The 23394-nt window shown below is 40.6% G+C and overlaps 1 protein-coding gene and 1 long non-coding RNA gene across 9 annotated transcripts in view; one reads left to right on the top strand and one right to left on the bottom strand.

The window, feature by feature from the left end:
* LOC138736857 (uncharacterized) overlaps positions 1–9121 on the bottom strand; it is a 75265-nt gene extending 66144 nt beyond the window's left edge. Inside the window, exon 1 of the long non-coding RNA XR_011340630.1 lies at positions 8183–9121. This is a non-coding gene — a long non-coding RNA (uncharacterized lncRNA). The remainder of the gene's footprint in view (positions 1–8182) is intronic.
* Positions 9122–9476: 355 nt separating this feature from the next.
* Positions 9477–23394, top strand: part of phyhd1 (phytanoyl-CoA dioxygenase domain containing 1) — a 58136-nt gene continuing 44218 nt past the window's right edge. For 6 of the 8 annotated variants that reach the window (XR_011340607.1, XR_011340612.1, XM_069886882.1 and 3 more), the window contains exons 1-2: positions 9477–9580; positions 15164–15322. Coding sequence is in view for 6 of the 8 variants with exons in the window: in XM_069886882.1 (XP_069742983.1) it covers positions 9554–9580; positions 15164–15322 (186 nt within the window). In the remaining 2 variants the exon portion in view is untranslated. The other 2 variants (XM_069886925.1, XM_069886916.1) reach the window with 2 other exon arrangements.

The following is a 23394-nucleotide window of genomic DNA, read 5'->3' on the forward strand; positions in this document are numbered from 1 at the left end:
CAAAATTGAAGGAACACCTGTCCTGCATGCCTGCTTCATTTGAAAACACACGGCATTCCTAATAGAGTAGCATGTGTACATAAAATAAATGGCAAGTTCATTGTGGGTATGTAAATATATAGTAATTATAGAGACATGGTTACAAAGTGAACATTGCCAGGAATTAAATATTCAGAAATATTTAACTTCTGTTTGAGACAGGCAAATGGAAAAAGAGACAAGAAGGACTGATGATAAAGAATAGGATACAAATGCTAAAATCAGGAAGAACACAAAATCAAGATGCAGATTCCTTTTTGGTGGACTTAGTATACAAGGAAAATGTTGGTGAGAGTTGGACATAAGACTCCAAATAGTTCTAATAATGTAAGGCACAGTGTAAATCAGGAAATGACTACTTCATACAACAAAGCTAATAGAATAGTTATGAGGGGACCTAAATCTACATCTCAACTGCTCAAATCAAATTAGCCATGTGTTGAGAATGAATTCAGGAAATGTATAAGAGATAGATTTCTAGGTTAGAATGTTCAGGAAACAGTGAGGGTATAGACCATCTGGAATACCATGTCCAGGAATGGCTTTTTGTCCCATCCTCATATCAAAGCCGCCACATTTTCCCAAGGGTGGCAATGGTCAATACCAGAGGAAATATGCCTAAGGTGTATGGAGGATGTTTTGGAAGGTGTCAGAAGTATTTTTTTTATTTTTTTATTTTTATTTTTTAAAACTGAGCATAGTGGGTACCTGGAATGAACTGTCGGGAATGGTGGTTGAGATGAATACAATAGGGACATTTAAAACACTCTTAGCTAAGCACTTGGATAGATGAAAATAGGAGATGATGGACTTTGAGGAGGGAAGGACGGGAATAATCATGGAGTAGGTTTATATAGGCTGGCACAACATTGTGGGCCAAAGGACCTTCTTTGGCTTGGCTTCGCGGACGAAGATTTATGGAGGGGATAAAAGTCCACGTCAGCTGCAGGCTCGTTTGTGGCTGACAAGTCCGATGCGGGACAGGCAGACACGGTTGCAGCGGCTGCAGGGGAAAATTGGTTGGTTGGGGTTGGGTTATTCCTCCTTTGCCTTTTGTCAGTGAGGTGGGCTCTGCGGTCTTCTTCAAAGGAGGTTGCTGCCCGCCAAACTGTGAGGCGCCAAGATGCACGGTTTGAGGCGTTATCAGCCCACTGGCGGTGGTCAATGTGGCAGGCACCAAGAGATTTCTTTAGGCAGTCCTTGTACCTTTTCTTTGGTGCACCTCTGTCACGGTGGCCAGTGGAGAGCTCGCCATATAACACGATCTTGGGAAGGTGATGGTCCTCCATTCTGGAGACGTGACCCATCCAGCGCAGCTGGATCTTCAGCAGCGTGGACTCGATGCTGTCGACCTCTGCCATCTCGAGTACTTCGACGTTAGGGATGAAAGCACTCCAATGGATGTTGAGGATGGAGCGGAGACAACGCTGGTGGAAGCGTTCTAGGAGCCGTAGGTGATGCCGGTAGAGGACCCATGATTTGGAGCCGAACAGGAGTGTGGGTATGACAACGGCTCTGTATACGCTCATCTTTGTGAGGTTTTTCAGTTGGTTGTTTTTCCAGACTCTTTTGTGTAGTCTTCCAAAGGCGCTATTTGCCTTGGCGAGTCTGTTGTCTATCTCATTGTCGATCCTTGCATCTGATGAAATGGTGCAGCCGAGATAGGTAAACTGGTTGACCGTTTTGAGTTTTGTGTGCCCGATGGAGATGTGGGGGGGCTGGTAGTCATGGTGGGGAGCTGGCTGATGGAGGACCTCAGTTTTCTTCAGGCTGACTTCCAGGCCAAACATTTTGGCAGTTTCCGCAAAGCAGGACGTCAAGTGCTGAAGAGCTGGCTCTGAATGGGCAACTAAAGCGGCATCGTCTGCAAAGAGTAGTTCACGGACAAATTTCTCTTGTGTCTTGGTGTGAGCTTGCAGGCGCCTCAGATTGAAGAGACTGCCATCCGTGCGGTACCGGATGTAAACAGCGTCTTCATTGTTGGGGTCTTTCATGGCTTGGTTCAGCATCATGCTGAAGAAGATTGAAAAGAGGGTTGGTGCGAGAACACAGCCTTGCTTCACGCCATTGTTAATGGAGAAGGGTTCAGAGAGCTCATTGCTGTATCTGACCCGACCTTGTTGGTTTTCGTGCAGTTGGATAATCATGTTGAGGAACTTTGGGGGACATCCGATGCGCTCTAGTATTTGCCAAAGCCCTTTCCTGCTCACGGTGTCGAAGGCTTTGGTGAGGTCAACAAAGGTGATGTAGAGTCCTTTGTTTTGTTCTCTGCACTTTTCTTGGAGCTGTCTGAGGGCAAAGACCATGTCAGTAGTTCCTCTGTTTGCGCGAAAGCCGCACTGTGATTCTGGGAGAATATTCTCGGCGACACTAGGTATTATTCTATTTAGTAGAATCCTAGCGAAGATTTTGCCTGCAATGGAGAGCAACGTGATTCCCCTGTAGTTTGAGCAGTCTGATTTCTCGCCTTTGTTTTTGTACAGGGTGATGATGGTGGCATCACGAAGATCCTGAGGCAGTTTTCCTTGGTCCCAACAAAGCTTGAAAAACTCATGCAGTTTGGCATGCAGAGTTTTGCCGCCAGCCTTCCAGACCTCTGGGGGGATTCCATCCATACCTGCTGCTTTGCCACTTTTCAGTTGTGTACTATTCTACTGTTCTAAACTCTAAAGAATATACACCCAACCTGTTTAGCCTCTTTTACATCCACGATAGAATAATTCTCTCATTTTAAAGACCGCCTATCTCCTGGAATACCATGCCCAGGAATGGTTTTTTGTCCTATCATCCTATCAAAGCAGAGTAAACACTCATCAAATCTAGGACAGGTCAGCTATGAAAGGATTGGGGTACATCTAGAAAGATTACATCTTTTACTACTTTATTGTTGCTATTTTAATAATAGAAGTGTGAGTCATCTTCTGCAGATCTTGGAGATGGGCCATCCACAGGTGTACCAGGCTCCTGATTGTGCCAAATCTGCCTGAACTACTTGCAACTTGAACAAATGCAATACTTCAGGCAAGACACAACAACATAGTGATGGTCATGATGGACTCCACCAAATGGAGTTTGCACTGGAGAGGGACCAGAGGAGGTTTAAAAAGATGATTCCCAGAGTGAAAGGGTTTTCCGACAAGGAGCAATCAAAGGCTCTGGGATTGTACTTCCTGGAGTTTCGAAGAATGAGGGGTCATCTCATTGAAACCTAAGAAATGCTGAAAGGCCTGGATAGAACAGACGTAGAGAGGATATTTCCTATGGTGGGAGAGTCTGGGCACAGCCTCTGAATACCATTGGCCAACTGTACCTGTGGCCCCTCCACAGGCTCCTGAATAAAGGTGACTGTCCCTCAGCCCCCTCCTCAGTTTGGGATAGTTGACCATCAGGGATGTGCCTTCATTCTTTTGCAAATAAAAGCCTAGCAGTTTTGCTCAACTCCAGTCTTTTGAGTCTTTGATGGTGCCTCAATTTTATTTGCAATAGTCTTGACAATGGAGCAAATCCTGAAGCCGGAGAAACTGGAAATCAGCCCTCAGTCTACCAATGTTGAACATTGGCTGTGCTGTTTTGAAGTGTTCCTACAGGTATCATCAGCCATTGTTCGGTCAGAGAATGACAAATTGCAGGTACTGCATTCCTGAGTCAGGCCCCTGGTGTACTCGACGATCAGGGACACTGCGTCGTACTTGGAGGTAAGGAACATATTGAAAGGTCAGTACCGGAGAAAGGTCAGCGAGGCCTACACCAGATACCATTCTTTCCAGATCGGGGCGGATTTTGCCCTTGCAGACAATGTAGCCCAGAATGGGTAGCTCTGTCACGTTGAAAACACATTTGCCCTCGTTAAATGCAAGGTTGAGATCTTTAGCTGTTGCTAAAAATTTCTTGAAGTTGTTGTCATGTTCAGTCTGTGTTTTCCCACAGATAATGACATTATCCAGATAGGGAAACTTACCCTGTAAATTATACGTTCTAACAATCTTATCCATTTCCCTCTGAAACACTGACATACCATTAGTGACTCCAAAAGGTACCTTTTTAAACTGGTATAACCCCCCATCAGCCTCAAAGGCCGTATAGGGGCATTCCTTTTTTTAAAAAATGGGGATTTGGTGGTAAGCTGCTTTGAGGTCAATAGTGGAGTACACTTTGTATTGTGCTATTTGATTAATAATTTCATTGATGCGTGGCAGGGGGTAGGCATCCAGGTTAGTGTAACGGTTGATTGTCTGGCTGTACATCTACCACCTGGGCTCACCACAGACTCTTACTGGGTTCAATTACTCCCTCTTTAAACAATCTCTGGGTCTCAGCTTTGATAAAATCACGATCCTCTTTGCTGTAAGAATGGCTCTTAGTGGCAATCGGCTGACACTCGGGGGATAAATCACTGAAAAGGGAGCGAGCTTTGATCCTTAATGTGGACAGACTGCAGTAACTAGCACGGGGGATGGCAAGTGTGGGTAGTGGCCCATCGAAATTTAACACTACACTTTTCATCTGAGATTGAATATCCAACACCAGTAACACAGGAGCGCAGAGCTCGGGCATTACAAAAAGCCAAACATCAGCAAGGCATTGTCCCTGCAAATTTAAAGTAACATTACACTTGTCCCATACAGTTTTTGAAAGTTCATTACAAGCCATCGATATCTTTCGGGTTGCTGGATATCTCCACAAATTTAAGGCTTTGGTGACCTTCTCGTGGATGTAGCTGTCAGTACTCCCCGAGTCTATTAGGCAATCGAGAGTCTCACCGTTCATCTTCCCCTTCATAGTCGACCGTTCCAGTCTGTAACAACCCCCAAGCTTTACAGTCAATTGAGCTATCACAGGGGAACTTTGTGCTGATCTCACCTCGCTGTCACTTGAAGTCAGTTCAGTCAGCTCGTCTGAAGATTCCTCCTTTTCACAATTGTCTTCCATTCCTGCAGCCCCAGGATGAATTTTCTTGGCGCTTCTCCTCTTTTTATCAGTGGGAGTAATTTTTGCCTTACATGCTTTAGTGAAGTGGCCGAGTTTCCCACAATACCTGCAATACCTGCATATACTTCTGTCTTGGGTGCCAGCTGATACCGCAGAAGTAGCATTTGGCAGGGGTTCGCCCTTTTCTTTCCTTCAGGGTTCCAACACTCCAGGATGTTCCCCTTTCAGTTTCTAGCATTTCACTGGACCGCATAGCACTTCTCAGTGTTTTGGCTAGAATGACTGCCCGGTCGTAGGTTAAGGGCTCCTTCTCCAGCACCCTCTGACAGATGTAAATGGAGTCGATTCCGTTGACAAAAGCATCCAGCTTCAAGGCATTGCAGTGTTGTTGCACATTAACTGCCCTGACATCACATTTGTTTGCCAGTGAGTCGAGGGCCAGTGCATAGGCAGCATCACTTTCCCCGGGTTTCTGGCATCTAGTCAGCAACTGGTGTCGAGCAAGCACCACGTTCTGTGGCACTACATAGTAAGCAGTCAGACATTCCTGAGCTATAGCCAGAGTGGTAGCTCCTTGTGTTACAGCAAAAGGGACCTCACCCAGCAGAGAGTTCAGGTGGCCCCACTGTATCGCCTCATCGACCACATTGTTTCAAGCCATGTAGTAATTGAAACAAGCAATCCAGTGATTGAAAATTTCTCTGGCCCTCGGGGCAGACTGGTCGATTATCAGCCACTCTGGCTTGAGGGCTGCATTCATTCCTGCTAATAAAATTGAAGTGCCAGTTGATGAAGTAGACAAAGACGATGTGGTCAAACAACAATCATGACTTTTATTAGCAGAAACTAACGGTACAATAATGAAAGACAATGGGTACAGACACAGTTATACCAAAGGGGAGTGTCTTTAACAGTGGAGATAATGCACAGCCAATGTTAGTACAGCAAGGCTAGCTGAGGGAAGACAGACAGCTTAGCAGAGATTCACCATGAGGACCATACCAGCATTCTTCAAAAATTCCTCTACACTGCAAAGCTCCTTAACCTCAATAAGGCTAAGAGTATATCTTGCACAACCTTCCTTACTATTCTTGGCTGTGCCGTTGAGAATGGAGTCATTGGTCCCAACCCTGACTGCATGTGCCTGCTCCTGGAACTCCCCCTCCCTCAGAGCCTCAAGAATCTAAAAGGGTGCCTGAGTTTCTTTTCTTACAATGCCCAGTGGGTCCCCAACTACACAGACAAGGCCAGACCCCTCGTTAAATCCACTTCTTTTCCCCTAACACTAGAGGCCTGTGCAGCTTTCAGCCACATCAAGGCAGACATCGCCAAAGCCACGATACATGCGGTGGATGAATTCATCCCGTTTCAGGTGGAGAGCGATGCGTCAGACTTCGCTCTGGCTGCTACACTTAATTAGGTGGGCAGACCTGTTGCTTTCTTTTCCCGCACCCTCCAAGGCCCCAAAATTTAACATTCCTTTGTCAAGAAGGAGGCCCAAGCCATTGTCGAGGCAGTAAGATACCGGAGGCTCTACCTGCCTGGGAAATGATTTACCTTGCTAACCAACCAACATGCAGTTGTGTTCCTGTTCAATAACCAGCAGCGAAGTAAAATCAAGAACGACAAGATATTGAGGTGGAGAATTCAACTTTCCACCTACAATTATGATATCTTGTACCAGTCCAGGAAACTCAATGAGCCTCCAGATGCCCTAACCCACAGAACCTGTGCCAGCACACAAATTGTCCACAAACAAGCCCTTCACAATGATTTCTGCCACTCTGGAGTCACCAGATTCTTCCATTTCACCAAAGTCCGCAACCTGCCTTACTCAATCAAAGAGATCAGGTCGATGACTAAAAGGTGCCAGGTCAGCATGGAATGCAAACCACACTTTTACTAGCCAGACAGAGCAGTTGATAAAGGCCACCTGCCCCTTTGAAAGCCTGAGGTGGACTTCAAAGGACGCCTCCCCTTCTCAGACTGCAATGTGTACTTTCTCAATGTTATTGTTGAGTACTTGCGTTTTCCATTCACCATCCCTGCCCCGAAATTAATTGCCACAGACAAGACCCTACGCAGTCTCTTCACTCAGTTTGGCGTTCCCAGATGTATTCATAGTGACGAGGGGCCCTCACATATGAGTGATGAGCCACACCAGTACCTTCTGGACAGAGGCATCGCCACGAGCAGGACTATCAACTACAACCCCCAAGTGAACGAGCAGGTGCAAAAGGAGAATGCTACAGACTACAAGTCTGTCCTCCGAGCCATGCAGTCTAGTGCCTCCCAGTCTCCTGCTGGCAAAAGGTCCTTCCTGAGGCACTCCACTCTATGTATGGCCACCAATGCCACACCGCATGAATGGATGTTTTCCTTTTCCAGGAAATCGGTGACAGGGACCATGCTGCCAGCAAATTATGTTGTGACAAATTATGACATGGCTATGTCACCAGGGCCGGCCCTACTCCAAACATGTGAGGAGTCACAAGTCCGACCTACTGTTTGAAAGGGTCCATCTCCTCCATGCCAACCCCCAATGTGCCTATGTGGCGAACCCTGAAGGGCATGAAGACACTGACTCTGTTAACGACCTGGCATCCTCTGGGACTCCAGAGGCCGCCACTGATCACCCCACTGCATCGAAAAATGACACACCAGATTCGTCACCACACACCCACAAATTCAATGTTGACTTCTGCATACAGGCACCCCAGACTGTCCTGGACCCCATCACTGCACCACAGTCACAGACAGTACTACGACCAAACTGCCCGAAAGATTTAATTTGTAATTGTATCATCAACACTTCACCCCACCAGACTCTTTTTAAAAACAAGGGGTAAATGTGGCAAACAGCCTCAGGGTTGGCACCAGAACGAATGTTAGAGGGGGATGTAGATGACACTTTCCAATCTCTTGTATTTCCCAATTTCAAAATGTCATCTAAGAAATGTAAGCTTCAATATTCCGAATTACAATCTTATCACTCCAATAAATCAAACTTCATATTTTCAGCTGTATCTTTTAATTAGTTGATATAACCATTTTGCATAACTTCGCATCAAGATTTTCGTAATTTGAGTAAATAAAGCATTCTGAATAATGATATTCTTCTTTTAACAGTTAGACCAAATTAAGATGATTAAAATGAAATAAGATGATTAATATAAGGGATAGTGAATTCAAAGAAAATTATTTTGATGCTTACGCCTCCAGGGTTCTTTGAAGACTGAACGCAAGCTCCCCATTCGCCCGGACATTCCAACATATGATGTCATAATTACTATGCTAACTCGACAAACAACAATCTTCCTTAACGGGATAGTCATAAAATTAACTAAGAAGTAAAAACACAAGGTTTTAACCTTTACAGGTGGCATTAGCTTGTGTGTGTGTGTGTGTGTGTGTGTGTGTGTGTGTGGGGGGGGGGGGGGTGGTGCTATTGGATGCTGGGACCTACTTGTTGATGAACGTTAACACCACCCACCCCTCTGATGAAGGTGAGGGTGCTGCTTTTATTGTGTCACTGATGTTTGACACACGCTAATGATGACGTGGCCGTGGGGGGGGGGGAAGGTGTTGGCAGGTGGAGACCAGCAGGGATGTGCCTTCATTCTATTGCGAATAAAAGCCTATCAGTCTTGCTCAACTTCAGTGGTTTGAGTGATTAATGGTGTATCAGGAATCAAAAGTTTCAGGGAGTAGGCAGGAGAATGGAGTTTTTAAAAAATGATATTAAATCAGCGATGGATCGAATGGCCCGATTCAGCGCTCCAGCCTTATGAACGGAACGGTCCTCCTCAGTACGTCGTTCAGCTGTCTCTCATTTTTTAAATGGTTAAAAACAAAGTACTTAAACCACGATTTCGGCCCACAGCATTCCCTGAGCGCCTCAATCTGCACCCGCCACCTGGGACACCTCGTTTAATGGGTCATCGGCTCGAAGATTCTCGGGAACACGACCTTGTTTGCGAGTGATACCAGCTGGAAACTCGCTCTCTGGGGAAGCGCACAAAAGTTTACTTTTGCAGACCATGAGGCTCGGACCCTTCTTGGTCTCCTCCTGGTGAGCGCGGACACCGCGGAGTAGAGCAAGGAGAGTGGAGGGAGGGAAGGGGAGGGGCCCGGCAGGCCCCGCAGTCCCGGCAGGCCCCGCAGTCCCGGCAGGCCCCGCAGTCCCGGCAGGCCCCGCAGTCCCGGCAGGCCCCGCAGTCCCGGCAGGCCCCGCAGTCCCGGCAGGCCCCGCAGTCCCGGCAGGCCCCGCAGTCCCGGCAGGCCCCGCAGTCCCGGCAGGCCCCGCAGTCCCGGCAGGCCCCGCAGTCCCGGCAGGCCCCGCAGTCCCGGCAGGCCCCGCAGTCCCGGCAGGCCCCGCAGTCCCGGCAGGCCCCGCAGTCCCGGCAGGCCCCGCAGTCCCGGCAGGCCCCGCAGTCCCGGCAGGCCCCGCAGTCCCGGCAGGCCCCGCAGTCCCGGCAGGCCCCGCAGTCCCGGCAGGCCCCGCAGTCCCGGCAGGCCCCGCAGTCCCGGCAGGCCCCGCAGTCCCGGCAGGCCCCGCAGTCCCGGCAGGCCCCGCAGTCCCGGCATGCTGACCGATCAGGTCGCTGCGGAGGTGAGTGACATTTCACCGCCGATCCTTCCCCCCCGCCAGGTTACAATGACCCTCGGCAGACGCGAGCAGACTCGCTGACCGCGATGCATTAACGTGCCGGAGGGAGCGGGTAGGTCACGCAGCGTCCACTCCACAGGCTCCGAACATACCTTGAAGAAGGGTCAGGCCCGAAAATCTGGTTATCTAACTTTCCCTGTTATGGTCGCTGCGTTGACCCGCTGAGTCCCGTCAGCATTTTGGTGTTTTGAACGACCCTTTCGTTCCCAGGAATGTTGTGTGACCTCCTGAGTTCCCCTCGACCCCAGAATCTGCAGCTTTTCTTGTTTAAGAACACATTGGGAATCCATGTGCGGTGGGTAATGGGTTGAAATCCATTATATCATGTGGTTTAATGGTTTCCAACTTTCAGTCAAGTGTTTCCATATCACATTTAATTATCAATCCATATTATTTACAGCCCAGTTGGGCGATGCTGACGGTTGTTCCTGGCTCTGTTAATTCATTCCTGGTGCATCGTTAGCCTTGTCTACTTTACCTGTTGAACTGTCTGTGCACCTATCTCTTTATCCATTGTACCTTTTTCTACGACTGCTGGCAGCATGTGCTAAATCTCTATATTGCCTTAAATCAACGCTACTTTTTTCAGACTTTACCACCATGGGGAAAAAGATTCTTATTGGTTCTATTTATGCCTCTGATATTTGCATCCGTCTGTATCAGGAAAAGTAACAAAAACAGAATCAGAATTTGACATGAACAAGTCACGAAATTCATTGTTTTCCGGCAGCTGACAACAATATATTTCAGATTTATTGTATTCTGTTGGCGTGGCAGAATTAGCACTAATTGGTAGGGCAAAAATGAACTGCACACAGCATAAACATGTAAACAATCAAAAGATCTGTCAATAGATAACACATACAAACAAACTGTGCAATACACGGAGAGCAGAGAAAATCAATCAATCAATAAATTAGTCCCTGATTGAGTTTGTGGTCAAGGGGTGTGATGGTGGAGGGGTAGCAGCTGATCCTGAACCTTTATGGCAGAAGCAAGAACAGAACGTTTACTGGGTGGTGAGGGTCTTTGATGATTGTTCCAGCTCTCCGATGGCAGCTTCCCTGCAGATGTTTTGGGCTGTGTCCACTACCTTTTAGAGAGCTTTACGCTCAGTGATGCAGCCAGTCAGCACAATTTCCATCACACATCCGTAAAGATTTTCCAGGGTTTCTGATGTCATGCCAAACCTCTGCATAATCCGGAGGAAGTGGAGGTGCTGTCGTACTTTCTTCACCATGCCTTTGGTGTGCTGGGTCCAAGAAAGATCCTCTGAGATAGTAACTCCCAAGAACCTAAATGTGCTCACCCTCTCCACCTCTGATTCCCTCAATTTTCACTGGATTGTATACCTCTGGCTTTCCTTTCCTGAAGTCAATAATCAGCTCCTTAGTTTTGGTGACATTGAGTGCAAGGTGGTGATTGGTGGACCATTTAGCCAAGTCTTTAATCTCCATCCTGTATGCAGACTCATCCCCATCCTTTATACAATCCACTACTATGGTTATCATAGGCAAATTTGTAGATGATGGTGTTGTGCGAAGCGACATAATCATAGGTGTAAAGTGAGTAGAACAGGGGGCTAAGAACACAGCCCTGTGGTGCTCCTGTACTGATGGAGATTTTGGAGAAGTTTCTACCAATCTTCACTGATTGTGGTCTGGAGGTGAGGAAATCCATGATCCAATTACACAGTGAGGTGTTAACTATAAAAATAGTCCAAGAGTCAAAGTAAGGCAGTGTCATTAGTTCATTGATCATTCAGGAGACTATCCAATCCCTCCAGTCCAGGCAACCCTGTGATGAATCTCCTCTGCACTCTCTCCACCACAATCTCATCATGCTCATTACATGACTTTCAATCATCATTCTAATGAAATTAATCCATATTATATCCCAAAGTAATATTATATTATCTGTGCATATTATATACATTTTGTCATGTTTGAATCTTTTAAAACAGCATTAATAAGTTATTCCAAAAAAAGGAAAGATCCTTTACAACCTTCTTCTCATAGACCTATATTGTTATTAAATAAAGATTATAAAATTATATCTAAATTATTAGCTAATAGATTAACTAAATATTTACCAAAATTAATAAATGTGGATCAAACAGGTTCTATTAAAAATAGATCTGTAGATAATATAGTTAAATTTATGAGTTTATTAAGTGCAGCACAAAAAGAAAAGAAAGCAGCAGTAGTGATCGCGTTAGATGCAGAAAAAGTATTTGACAGATTAGAATGGGACTTTTTATTTGAGATATTAAGTATATTTTCAATTCTGACTTTTAATAGATTGGATAAAAGCATTATATAATCAACCAAAAGCTAAAGTGGTTACAAATAGGCAAATGTCAAAATCTTTTTTTAATTAGAGAGATCATCTAGGCAAGGATGCCCGTTATCATCTTCTTTATTTGCTTTTGTCATAGAACCTTTGGTGGAAATAATTAGAAGAGACAATGAGATTAAAGGTTTCAAGATGGACAATAAAGAACATAAAATTAGTTTATTTGCAAATGATGTTATGGTCTATTATCACTGTGCAAATTAAATGTAAGATTAATAGAATATGGTTTAATGTCAGGTTATAAAGTAAATGTTAATAAGAGTGAAATGATACCAATGGTTGATATGGATTATACACAAAATATTTTCAAAAATGACAAAAAGAAGCAATTAAATATTTAGGAATAAAAATAGATACAGATTTAAATAATTTATTTAAATTGAATTACATGCCATTATTTAAAAAATTGAGGAAGATTTTTTAAAAATGGAAAGATTTGCCAATAACTTTAATAGGATGGTAAATTGTGTCAAGATTATTATTTTTCCAAGAATACAGTATTTATTTCCATCGTTACCCATCCCTATACCAGAGAAGTTTTTCCAAGAGCTAAATAAAAATCTAAGTAAATTTATATGGAGAGATAAAATGCCAAGAGTAGCTCTGGAAAGACTGACTTGGAAATTTGAACAAGGAGGATTAAGATTACCAAATTTTTAAAAATTATTACAAAGCAGCTGTCCTGGTAAACTTGTACCTCTCACTTTGTTCGTTTTAGATTGGTCACAGTGTTTGAGCTACCGAAAGTGCCGAGAGCACTTCAGTTTATACAAATCTTTATTACTAAATCTAAAGCTGATTTCAAACTACAATATGCAAGCCCTTCCCAATTATACTTCTCAACGCCTGGACTGGTCCCAACTGCCGAAGAAAAGCAATGACCGCACACTTGTAGTAGGTTGTCAGGGTGCCGGTAGCAGCTTCGCCACCTCCCCCGACTGGGACGTTGGTTGGACTCTAGAAGTTCTTCTTCATGCTGAAAGACGTTTCCACCCCTCAGAAAGTCTGAAACTTCAGCAGCGGGACCACGGCTTATATTACCCAAAAATTGTTTACTCATAGCCCATCACCCTGAATAAATGGTTTACTTATCTTCAAGGTCTCCTGACAGTCTGCGACCAACAAAAGACAACTGCATCTCTGGGCCCCATGGTGGAATTTAGATTATGTCTTCTGATTCATATGTATACATTCTTGCATAAGCTGGTCTAAATCCTCCATTACAGCAGCCTAATTAAGATTATTTTTCTCCTGTTATCAAATTGGAGAAAAAGCAGCATGGGTTCATATTAAAATGAATAAAATACAAGAAATCAACCCAGAGTATTTTTTGTATAAGTAGAATAATGAGTTATTGAACAAGAAAACAGAAGCACCAATATTAAAGCATAAGGTATGGAATGGAATTCATAGGGAAAGAGGAATTAAAAATTATCAAATACCAAAGATGTTAAAATCATCTTCTTCCTTTTACTTTTAATAGTCCTTTTTTAAATATTTTGTACAGTAAAGGTTTACAGAGAATGAAAGGTTTTATAGGTTCCTTTTTTATGACTTTTGAACAAATGAAAGAGAAATATGAAATACAAATAATACAATTTTTACATACTATCAACAAAATATATTTAAAAGGGAAATTAGGTGCGAGTTTAACACTGCCGGAACAGAGTCAATTTCAGTATTTAATTACATTCATTGAGAAATTTCTTACAAATATGCTAATAAAATTACAAGATAAAATGAAAAAAAAAATCAAAACAAAGATGGGAAAAAGATCTACATATACAAATTCAAGAAACAGTTAGGTCAGGATTGAGCCAAGAGAGTGTAACAAGTACAATTAATGTTAGATATCAAATGGTACAGTATAATTTTCTACATCAATTGTATTGTACTCCATATAAATTAAATGGATTAAACTCAAAATATTCTGATAAATGTTTTAGATGTAATAAAGAAGTAGGGACCTTTGTACATTCAGTTTGGTCCTGTGTTAAAGTGGAAAATTTTGGAAAGATGTGAGTATATCATTAGGACAAATTATGAAGATAAAAATTCAAAAGGATCCTAGAATATTTTTACTTGCTTGTATATGATGTGAAATTGAAATTGGATAAATATCAAGAAAAATTTCTGAATATAGCAATAGCAAAAAAAATGTGTAGCAGTGACGTGGAAAGCAGAAAATGTTATAATGATGGACAGATGGAACACTGAAATACAAAATTGCATTCCATTAGAAAAAACCTATTCAAATCACCCACTCCTCTCAATCAATAATCAGGAGATACAATATCAAGAGAGAATGTTTAATGATTAATATATAGTCTAGATCTTTTTCTTGGGAAAGGGGGTGTTTTGGGAGAAAATATTTAAAAAATAATTTTTTTTGTATCATTGTGTATTTACTAATGTATTATTTATATATAATTGAATAATTGGTATTGATACAAGTGATAAATAAAATTTTCAAAAAATGCATTGTCATGTTTAATCCATATTATATCATATTTGCTCAGCATTAAGCCTGTTTTCATCAAACTTGATGTTTAGTATAAATTATCTATGCCATCTATGAAGCTTGGAGTATGTGATTGTGTGTACGTTTAAGAATCGTGCACTTTATGGTATGTTTTGATACTGTTGTTAGTTGTACATTGTCTATTTTTCATGATCTACACTTGACGAGCTGAAAGTCATGATTTGGAGAGTTGTTAACAACCATTTATTTAATAATACTGTTATAGTTTGGCCATCTGTATCAGAAAACCAAACGTGGAAGTCTGCATCAAGCCTTTATATGAATCAAAACCTAACTATGTATTTTTGAGCATATACTGAATTTCTGTTAAATTTCAGTTTTAGCATATATGGTATTTTCCTTTTGAACTGGGTGCATCGTTGTCTTGTGTTGGTTGAGGAATGGATATTATTTATTTTTCTGAAAAATGGTGTGGTTGCCTTTAAATTGCATGAAAAACAATTGATAAATTACACATCTTAAAAACACCTTTCATCCATCAAATGTGTGGGAAGGTTGAATGTTGAAATCCTACAGTACATTGAAGTGAGACAAAGCTGAATCTTTGGAAGGTCTTTAAGGCAAAATAACTACTTATTTACCTGGTCAATTTCTAAACTAATTTCAAATTTCTTTCATCCTATTTCCAGTTTTGGAATGTTGGCTATGTTGCTATTGAAGGATTTCTTACAGTGGAGGAATGTGACTCCCTTAGAGAACAGATAGCAAAGGTTGTGGATGATATGGATGTTCCTAAACACCTTCAAACTGAATTCTCAACCGATGAATCTGAGCAACTTAAAACACAGGTTGGTGTGTGATGGAACCAACTATTTTGTTTGTATCTTCATTGCTTCATATTAAATCTGGGGATTGTTACAAGTCTCGAGGACCCAAAAACCCAGCAGCAATAGAAATTTACCAAGACAAATGGTTACTTAAACAAAAGTTGCTTTTAATTTTGTTTAAACATAAAAACAGGATCAAACTTTAACTTATTACTATTAACTTAACTTAACCCCCTTCTAATTCTAAGTGCACATGTATGTAATGTATATATGTTCAGGAAAGTTTTTTTTTACAGTCCAATCTCACCTCTCACTCCAATCTCACTTCTCACTCCTCCAAGTTCACCAGTATCAGGCAATTCTTATACTGTGGACAGAATTTAACATTTATGAATTTTCACCAGGCTCTGGTGCTTACAGGTAAATGGTTAACACTCAGGAAGGTTCTTGTTGATTTCAGAGAGAGAAATTTGCTGCTCGATGGACACACACAAACTGATTTCCACCGATCAGTACTTCATTGTCTTGCTGAAGAAACTTGCCTTCTTATGGGTTTTCCAAATGATAATCTCTTCTTCCAGGTCACCACAGAGTGAGTTTCTCTTGTTTCAGGAGAAACACTCTAGCCAGCCATTTCCTCTTGTAAGGACTACAAGGGTTTTCAACAGGCTGAACTCAGAACACACAACCCGTCTTCAAAATGGGATTTCAACAAGCCTTCCAGCATGCCATGTTGCAGCCTCCAAAAGCCACTGCAGAACTGTCTTTTCTCTCTCTCTCACTCATTCTCTCTCTCACTCATTCCCTCTCTCTTCCTCTCTCTCTCTCTCTCTCTCTCCCTCTCTCTCCCTCACCTCCCCCTCCAAAGAATCACATTTTTTTTGTCTCTCTGTTTGCAAAACCACATGACCCCACTTAGAACAGCAAACTGCAACCAGACAGATTGCTGGCACCGGAATAAAATTTTCCTGAGCATGGCCATATGTTGCTTTAAAGACAATAGTCCATTTACTCCACAACATCAGTCCAATTAACACCTACTTGTGAAGCCTCCATAGGCAGTCTTCGTTTCTGTTTATGCATAGCTCTTGCCCAACCCAGTCCCTTTTTAATTTCACGCTTTCCTTCACATTCAAATGTGTTTATTGTAAAAAGGCAATATCAATTTTTATTTTCTTAATATACGCCAAGATTCGCTTACGCTTTATCGGACTCTTTAATCCTCGAACATTAAAAGTAGCAAACCTCAACTTTGACATATCTACTATTATTACTAAATACTAATAATATCTTTATATAAAAACTCAAATCAACGTATATAGGCCCTCCAATAGAAAAACAATCACAAATTAAAAACTAAATAGAATGAAAATAAAATAAAAAAATTAAAAAAAGAAAATTTCCCCCCCCCCCAAAAAAAAACTAACAAAAGGTAGTAATCCCCTAAACAAAAATTGGGCGTGGATCACCCACCAGTGGCTGATGACTAGTAAAGAACTTAGTGCAAATCTCTCCCTCCCCAGCCAAACAGTCAATAACATCAAATTATCATAATAACAAAAGAAAAAAATAGAATAAGAAAATTCTTCTTTTCATCCAGAAGATTCCAATCTTGAAGATCCCATTTCAGAAGGAGGTAGACTCTTTCCATTCCCGTTTTTCCCATTTCTGCCATTTCTTCCATTTCCAGAGCAACCAAATTTTTCTTTAGGAGACAATGGTGGACTACGTCTTTGTCCTCTTATATCTGGCAATGAATCAGCAAAAATCATGGCTTCATGATCAGTTTCAAAAAACCGAAATTGATAATCTCCATAAAACCCCTTCAACACTGCAGGGTAACGAAAAGTAAACTTATAACCTTTACGCCACAAAACTTCTTTAACTGGATTAAATCAACGTCGATGTTGAATGACCTTTTGACTCAAATCAGGATAAAAAAAGATTCCGCTATTCTGAATCAATAATGGGGTTTGTCATTGTCTCGCATTTTGCACTGCAAATCGAAGTATTGCTTCTCTGTCGAAATAACTCAAACATTGAATTATTACCGGTCTCGGTGGTTGACCAGCTGAGGGTGTTCTTCTTAAAGCTCTATGGGCTCTTTCCAGTACCAATCCCCCAGAGAAAAATTCTTGCCCTAATATTTGCGGAATCCAGTCTTTAAAGAAACATAGAGGATCTTGTCCTTCTATACCTTCTGGCAAACCAATAATTTTCACATTATTCCTTCTACTTTGATTCTCCAAGTAATCTATTTTTCTTTCGAGCTCCTTCTCACATTCTCCTAGTTCTAAGATTTTTTTTTAAACTTTATTTAAAATTTTGACATAAATAAAATAAAAATTACATTTAAAGAAATAATAAAAAATAGATAATAAAAATTAGAAGACTACATCATTAAACTACACAAATTAACCCCCCCAATAATTATAACACAACATTAATCATCTAATTTAAAATTAATCCAACCCTCCCCCAAAATAGAGTGAAGAATTAATTAACAATGTTGTAAATAAAATAGAAAAAACCCCACTTATGAAAAAAAGGATAAAACTTAACAACAACAAAAATTACTAACAACAAAAAAAATCAATACTAAAATAATACCCTTAAACATATATTTAAATCAAACATAATTCATGTATTTAACAAATGAAATCGACGTGATGGAGTAGTGGCCGGACGGTGAACTCCAGCCCTCTCCAGAAAAGTCGGGAAAAACAAAGGAAAACACAAAGGCACAGAAATAAAAGTTACAGAAAAGTGAGTATAAAGGTGGAAAGAAGATGGCGACAAAAAAAGAAAAATCGAAAGCAACGGTAAGAAGAGAGGAAGAGAAGACAAAAGAGGAAAAAGGTGAAGGCCTTACCTGTCCGAAGAGGCCCGCTGCGGAGAGAGAAACCCGCTCCCTCAGGTCGGTAAATAATAGACTACAAAAATGGCTCGCAGAGCCGAGTAAAAGTGCGCAACCGCGCATGCGCGATACTTCACGCATGCGCGATGCGAATGAAAAAAAACACACCGACGGGAGGGGGGACCAGCTGGGGAGTCGATCTACACAGCCGGCGACGACAGCTGCAGAACACCTGCAGCAAGAAGAGACCACAGAAGACAATAGAAACAAGAAAGAAGAGGAGGAAAGGGCACCAAAGAAACAACAGATGGCCAACCCAGAGGAAGAAGAAGAGGAAGAGGAAGAGTACAGTGAAATAGAAGAAGAAAAGAAAGGCAAGATAAAGGATATACTTGCTCTTATTAAAGGATACATGGAGTCATTTAAAGAATGGCAAACACAGGAATTTAAGGATTTAAGAAAAAGAATAAACAACACAGAAGAGAAAATAAATAAAATGGAGATGACCTTAACAGAAATGGGAAAGAAAATGGACAAGATGGAAGAGCGGGCAGTAGCAGCAGAAATGGAGGTAGAAGACTTAAAAAAGAAATTGGAGAAATCTAATAAAAAAAACTAAAGAGACACAAGAACTACTAGCTCAAAAAATAGATACAATGGAAAACCATAACAGAAGAAATAACATAAAGATAGTGGGCCTTAAGGAAGATGAAGAAGGCAAGAATATGAGGAAGTTTATAAAAGAGTGGATCCCTAAGACCCTAGGATGTCCAGAACTACAGCAAGAAATGGAAATAGAAAGGGGACATAGAGTATTGGCCTCTAAACCACAACCACAACAAAAACCAAGATCTATTGTAGTAAAATTCCTAAGATATACTACAAGAGAAAAGGTACTGGAGAAGACAATGGAAAAAGTAAGAGAGGGCAACAAACCACTGGAGTATAAAGGGCAAAAAAATCTTCATTTATCCAGATATAAGTTTTGAACTCCTAAAGAAGAGAAAAGAGTTCAAAACAGCAAAGGTGATTTTATGGAAGAAAGGGTATAAATTTATACTAAAGCATCCAGCGGCATTGAAAATATTTATTCCAGGACAACAAAACAGACTATTCTCGGATCCAGAAGAAGCACGAAAATTTGCAGAACAATTACAAAAATAGACTGAGGGAGGAAGACGGGTAATGAGAGTTAAAATGATCACGATTGATATGTATGTGGGTAAAGACAAAAATAGACTGAGGGATGAAGACGGGTAATGAGAGTAAAAATGATCACGATTGATATGTATGCGGGTAAAGAGGTATAAGAGTGAATAGAGACAATGAGCATACGTGAATGTATCTGTACTTAGAGGAAAATATAGATAGTATAGACAAGAATTAATAAGGGAAGGTAATAGAATAGAGAGAATAAGGAGGGAATTAAAAGAGTGACCTTTGTGACATATGAAAAGTGAAATCTTTTCTGGGGGGGGCGGGGTGGGGGGAAATAGCGGTCACTGCAAAATCAGTTGACGCTTGCGAGTGGATTCGCAAATCCAAATGGAGAGGGGAGATGTGGTTGTCCGACAAGGGATAAAGGACAACTCAGGAGGGGAAGGGGAGATTGGGGATAAATAAGATAGAAATAGGAGAATAAGGAAAATGTTGGATGTTGTAGGAATGTTGTCTTATAAAGAGTTGAAAATAAGAAAACAGAAATGGAAAAGGAGGAAAGGTAATGATGGAAAAACGGAAAGAGAAGATAAACAAAATATAAAAGGGCTACGCTGAACTATATGACTTTAAATATTAATGGAATACATAACCAAATTAAAAGGAAGAAACTACTAAATTTAAATGAATAAATGTATACCATTAGAAAAAATAACATATAGGTTAAGAAATAATATTGAAATATTCGAACAAGTATAGGAGCCTTACATTAAATACAATAGCGAAAACCTACCGGGGACAAACATTACCTAAGTTGATGGAAGGAGAAGGAAAGAAAAGAATGGACTCAGTAGAATTTCTGGTGTAATTTTGTTGAATGACAACATTGTCTGACTGGCTTAATGCAACCTAGATTGTATACCTAAAATGGATGAGGGGGGGGGTGGGGGGGGTGGCTTGGGAGGAAGGGGGGGGGGGAGAAAAAGTCACTGTATATGTGTGAAAAAGAAATAGTGTATATCATGGATAATGTGATTTATGGTGTGAAAAAAAATAAATAAATAAAAACAAATGAAATCCACTTTAAAACTAAATTCAAATATAAAAATCGTATATCAACCACATATCTGTTATACGAAAAATCATAATTAATAATACATAAATACAGAATTTCCATTAATACCAAGTTTCCTTTATAATTCATCAAGAGAACAAAAACATCCCTTAGAAAAACAATCAGATAAACTTTTTATTCCCTTCCCCTCCCCTTATATAAAAAAAAAGAAAAAAAGTTCAAACTCTTATAAAATTCTCCATATTCTTCATTTATAACATCTTCAAAATTCTCTATCAAAATTAACTTAATTTTTATTAAACTCTTCTCCATCAATGTATTTGTACTTAATTTTCTTCTTCTTATCACCTTTCCCCTCATCTTCCTCTTCATCTAATTCAACATCCTCTTAAAAAAGAAAGAAAAAAGAAAAAAAAAACCAAAAAAAAGAGAGAAAATAAAAGAGAGAAAAAATCCTCCTAATTCCCTCTCAATTACAATCAAAACAAAAAGAGTTAAAAAAAAATTATTTATTTTTAAAAAAATTTAAAAAAACCTTCACTTCTTAACCCAAAAATTAAAAAGAAAAAAAACAGGTCGGAGGTCACAACTACCTCCTCCTGTTTAAACCGCCCAAAGCGGTAACTCCCCCAAAATATTGGGTGTGAGATAACTCACAGGTAGCTGATGACTTCTGGAAACTAGTGCCCACCCAGTTCCCTCTCCCAACTCCCATTTCATTAAACTATCATCATTATTTAAACTATTTAAACTCTTTTCAAAAAAAAGATAAAAGATTTATTTTTTTAAATCAACGTTACCACTCCAATCACCATTGCTTCCATTTCTTTTAAAAATCTGGATACCACCCTACATCTCTACTCTCTTTGGAGACCTTGAAGGACTACATCGTTCCTGAAACTGCATGATTGGTAGAGACTAAGCAAAGTCCACAACCTCCTCAGGACTGCCAAAGAACCCTGGCTAACACCTGAATGTTGCCCTATGTCTTTTTTTCCACAACCGTTCTTTCACAGAATTAAATTCGCGTCGTAATAGCATAGTATTAAATCTCCATCTTGAAGCTTTCTGAACATCTTGTGAACTCAAATATTCTAATAATAATAATGAATGATCCGAAACCAATCTAGTCTTATACTCCACAGATGTAACCCTATCCTGCAAATGTGCTGATATTAAAAAATAATCAATTCTAGAAAAAGAATTATGTCGCGAGGAATAAAAAGAAAAATCTTTCTCTGTAGGATTAACTCTTCGCCAAATATCAATTAAATTCAAATCTGCCATCATATTAATCACTTGGATTGCCATCTTAGACTTCTTAATTACTCCTGAGTACTTATCCAATAAAGGCTCCAACACCACATTCAAATCTCCCCCAACATCACATTAGAGTTCGATTGTCCAAGTAATAAAGACATATCCACAACAAAAGCTGTATCCTTAACATTAGGAGCATAAACATCAAGCAAAGTCCATGCCTCATTAAAGATTGTACAATTTAATTTTAATAATCTTCCACCATTTTTCTCTTCACTCTGTAACTAAAATGGTAGATTCTTATGCACCAAAATTGCCACACCTTTTGCCTTAGAATTAAACGAAGAATAAAAAATGTGCCCAACCCATTCACGTTTGAGTTTTAAATATTCCTTATCTATTAAATGAGTTTCCTTTGCCATTGCGACCACCGTTTCTTCCATTTCTTCCAGAAATCAAATTCCCTTCCTGCAGCTCTGCCCTCTTTGGAGACCGTGGAGGACTACGTCGTTCCTGGAATTGCGTAATTGGTAAAGACTGAGCAAAATCCATAGCTTCTTTAGGATTATCAAAGAACTTTGGTTAATATCCATCCTGAAAAATCTTCAGTACTGCAGGGTATCTAAATGTTGCCTTATATCCTTTTTTCCACAATAATTCTTTCACAGAATTAAATTCACATCGTTGAAACATAATTTCCTGACTCAAATCCGGATAGAAGAAAACACGATTACTCTGAACCATCAAAGGAGATCTGTTTTGCTGTGCATTTCTAATAGCCATACGTAAAATAGTCTCTCTATCACAGTAATTTAAACAGCGAACTAGAACACGTCTTGGATTCTATCCTGAAAAAGGTCTCCTTCTCAAAGCTCTATGAGCCCGTTCCAATATTAAACCTTCAGAAAACTTACCTTGTCCCAACCCTTGTGGAATCCATTCAGTGAAAAATTTTCTTGGATCTGGCCCTTCTATGCCTTCTGGCAAGCCGACAATTTTCACATTATTCCGTCTGGATTGGTTCTCCAAATAATCAACCTTTTTTGCTAAATTTTTATTCTGAATCTGTAACGTTTCAATTGTTTTATTAACATCTTGCAATTGATCTTGTACATCAGATAATCCTTGATCACACATCTCAAGTCTTTCAATAGTTTCAACTTTAAAAGCTCCATAATCAGCCATCTGTTGAGTATTGACATCCACCAATGCATTAATCTTAGAAGTAAGATTATTCGTAGAATCACCTAAATGCATCATTGAAGAAAATATCTTATGTTCAAGACTCTTGAAAAGTATATCAAAATCAGTAGATCCAGACATAGAGGGATCCTGCTGTTCTTGTGGAATCAGAGGACCTTCTATCCCTTCTTTTAATTTAGTAGCTTTTCTTGCAGTTTGACTCCGTGTAAGAGCCCCTGCCACAGATCCCGCAGAAGTATCAGGAGGCTGATGATCAGGGTTATCTTTGATCCAAACCTCCTTTAAAAGCTTCGTTACATCAGTATCTGGAAGAGCTGAAATAACTGGTGGTATAGCAGTCAAATAACAACTCTTTAACTCTCCAACTGATGGCGCCCCAGCTAATTCAGTAGTCAAAGTCTCAGTAGACGTTGTTTGAAATACTGGCATCTGGCCAGCCCTTTGTTCTAAAGGCAGCTGAAAACGACCTTCAGAAAGACTTACGGAATCAGAACGGAGCTCCAAGGCCGAATTCTTCGCTTCTTTTCCTGGATCCATTTC

The sequence above is a fragment of the Narcine bancroftii genome, chromosome 1 (genome assembly GCF_036971445.1).
Source record: "Narcine bancroftii isolate sNarBan1 chromosome 1, sNarBan1.hap1, whole genome shotgun sequence".
Lineage (NCBI taxonomy): Eukaryota > Metazoa > Chordata > Chondrichthyes > Torpediniformes > Narcinidae > Narcine > Narcine bancroftii.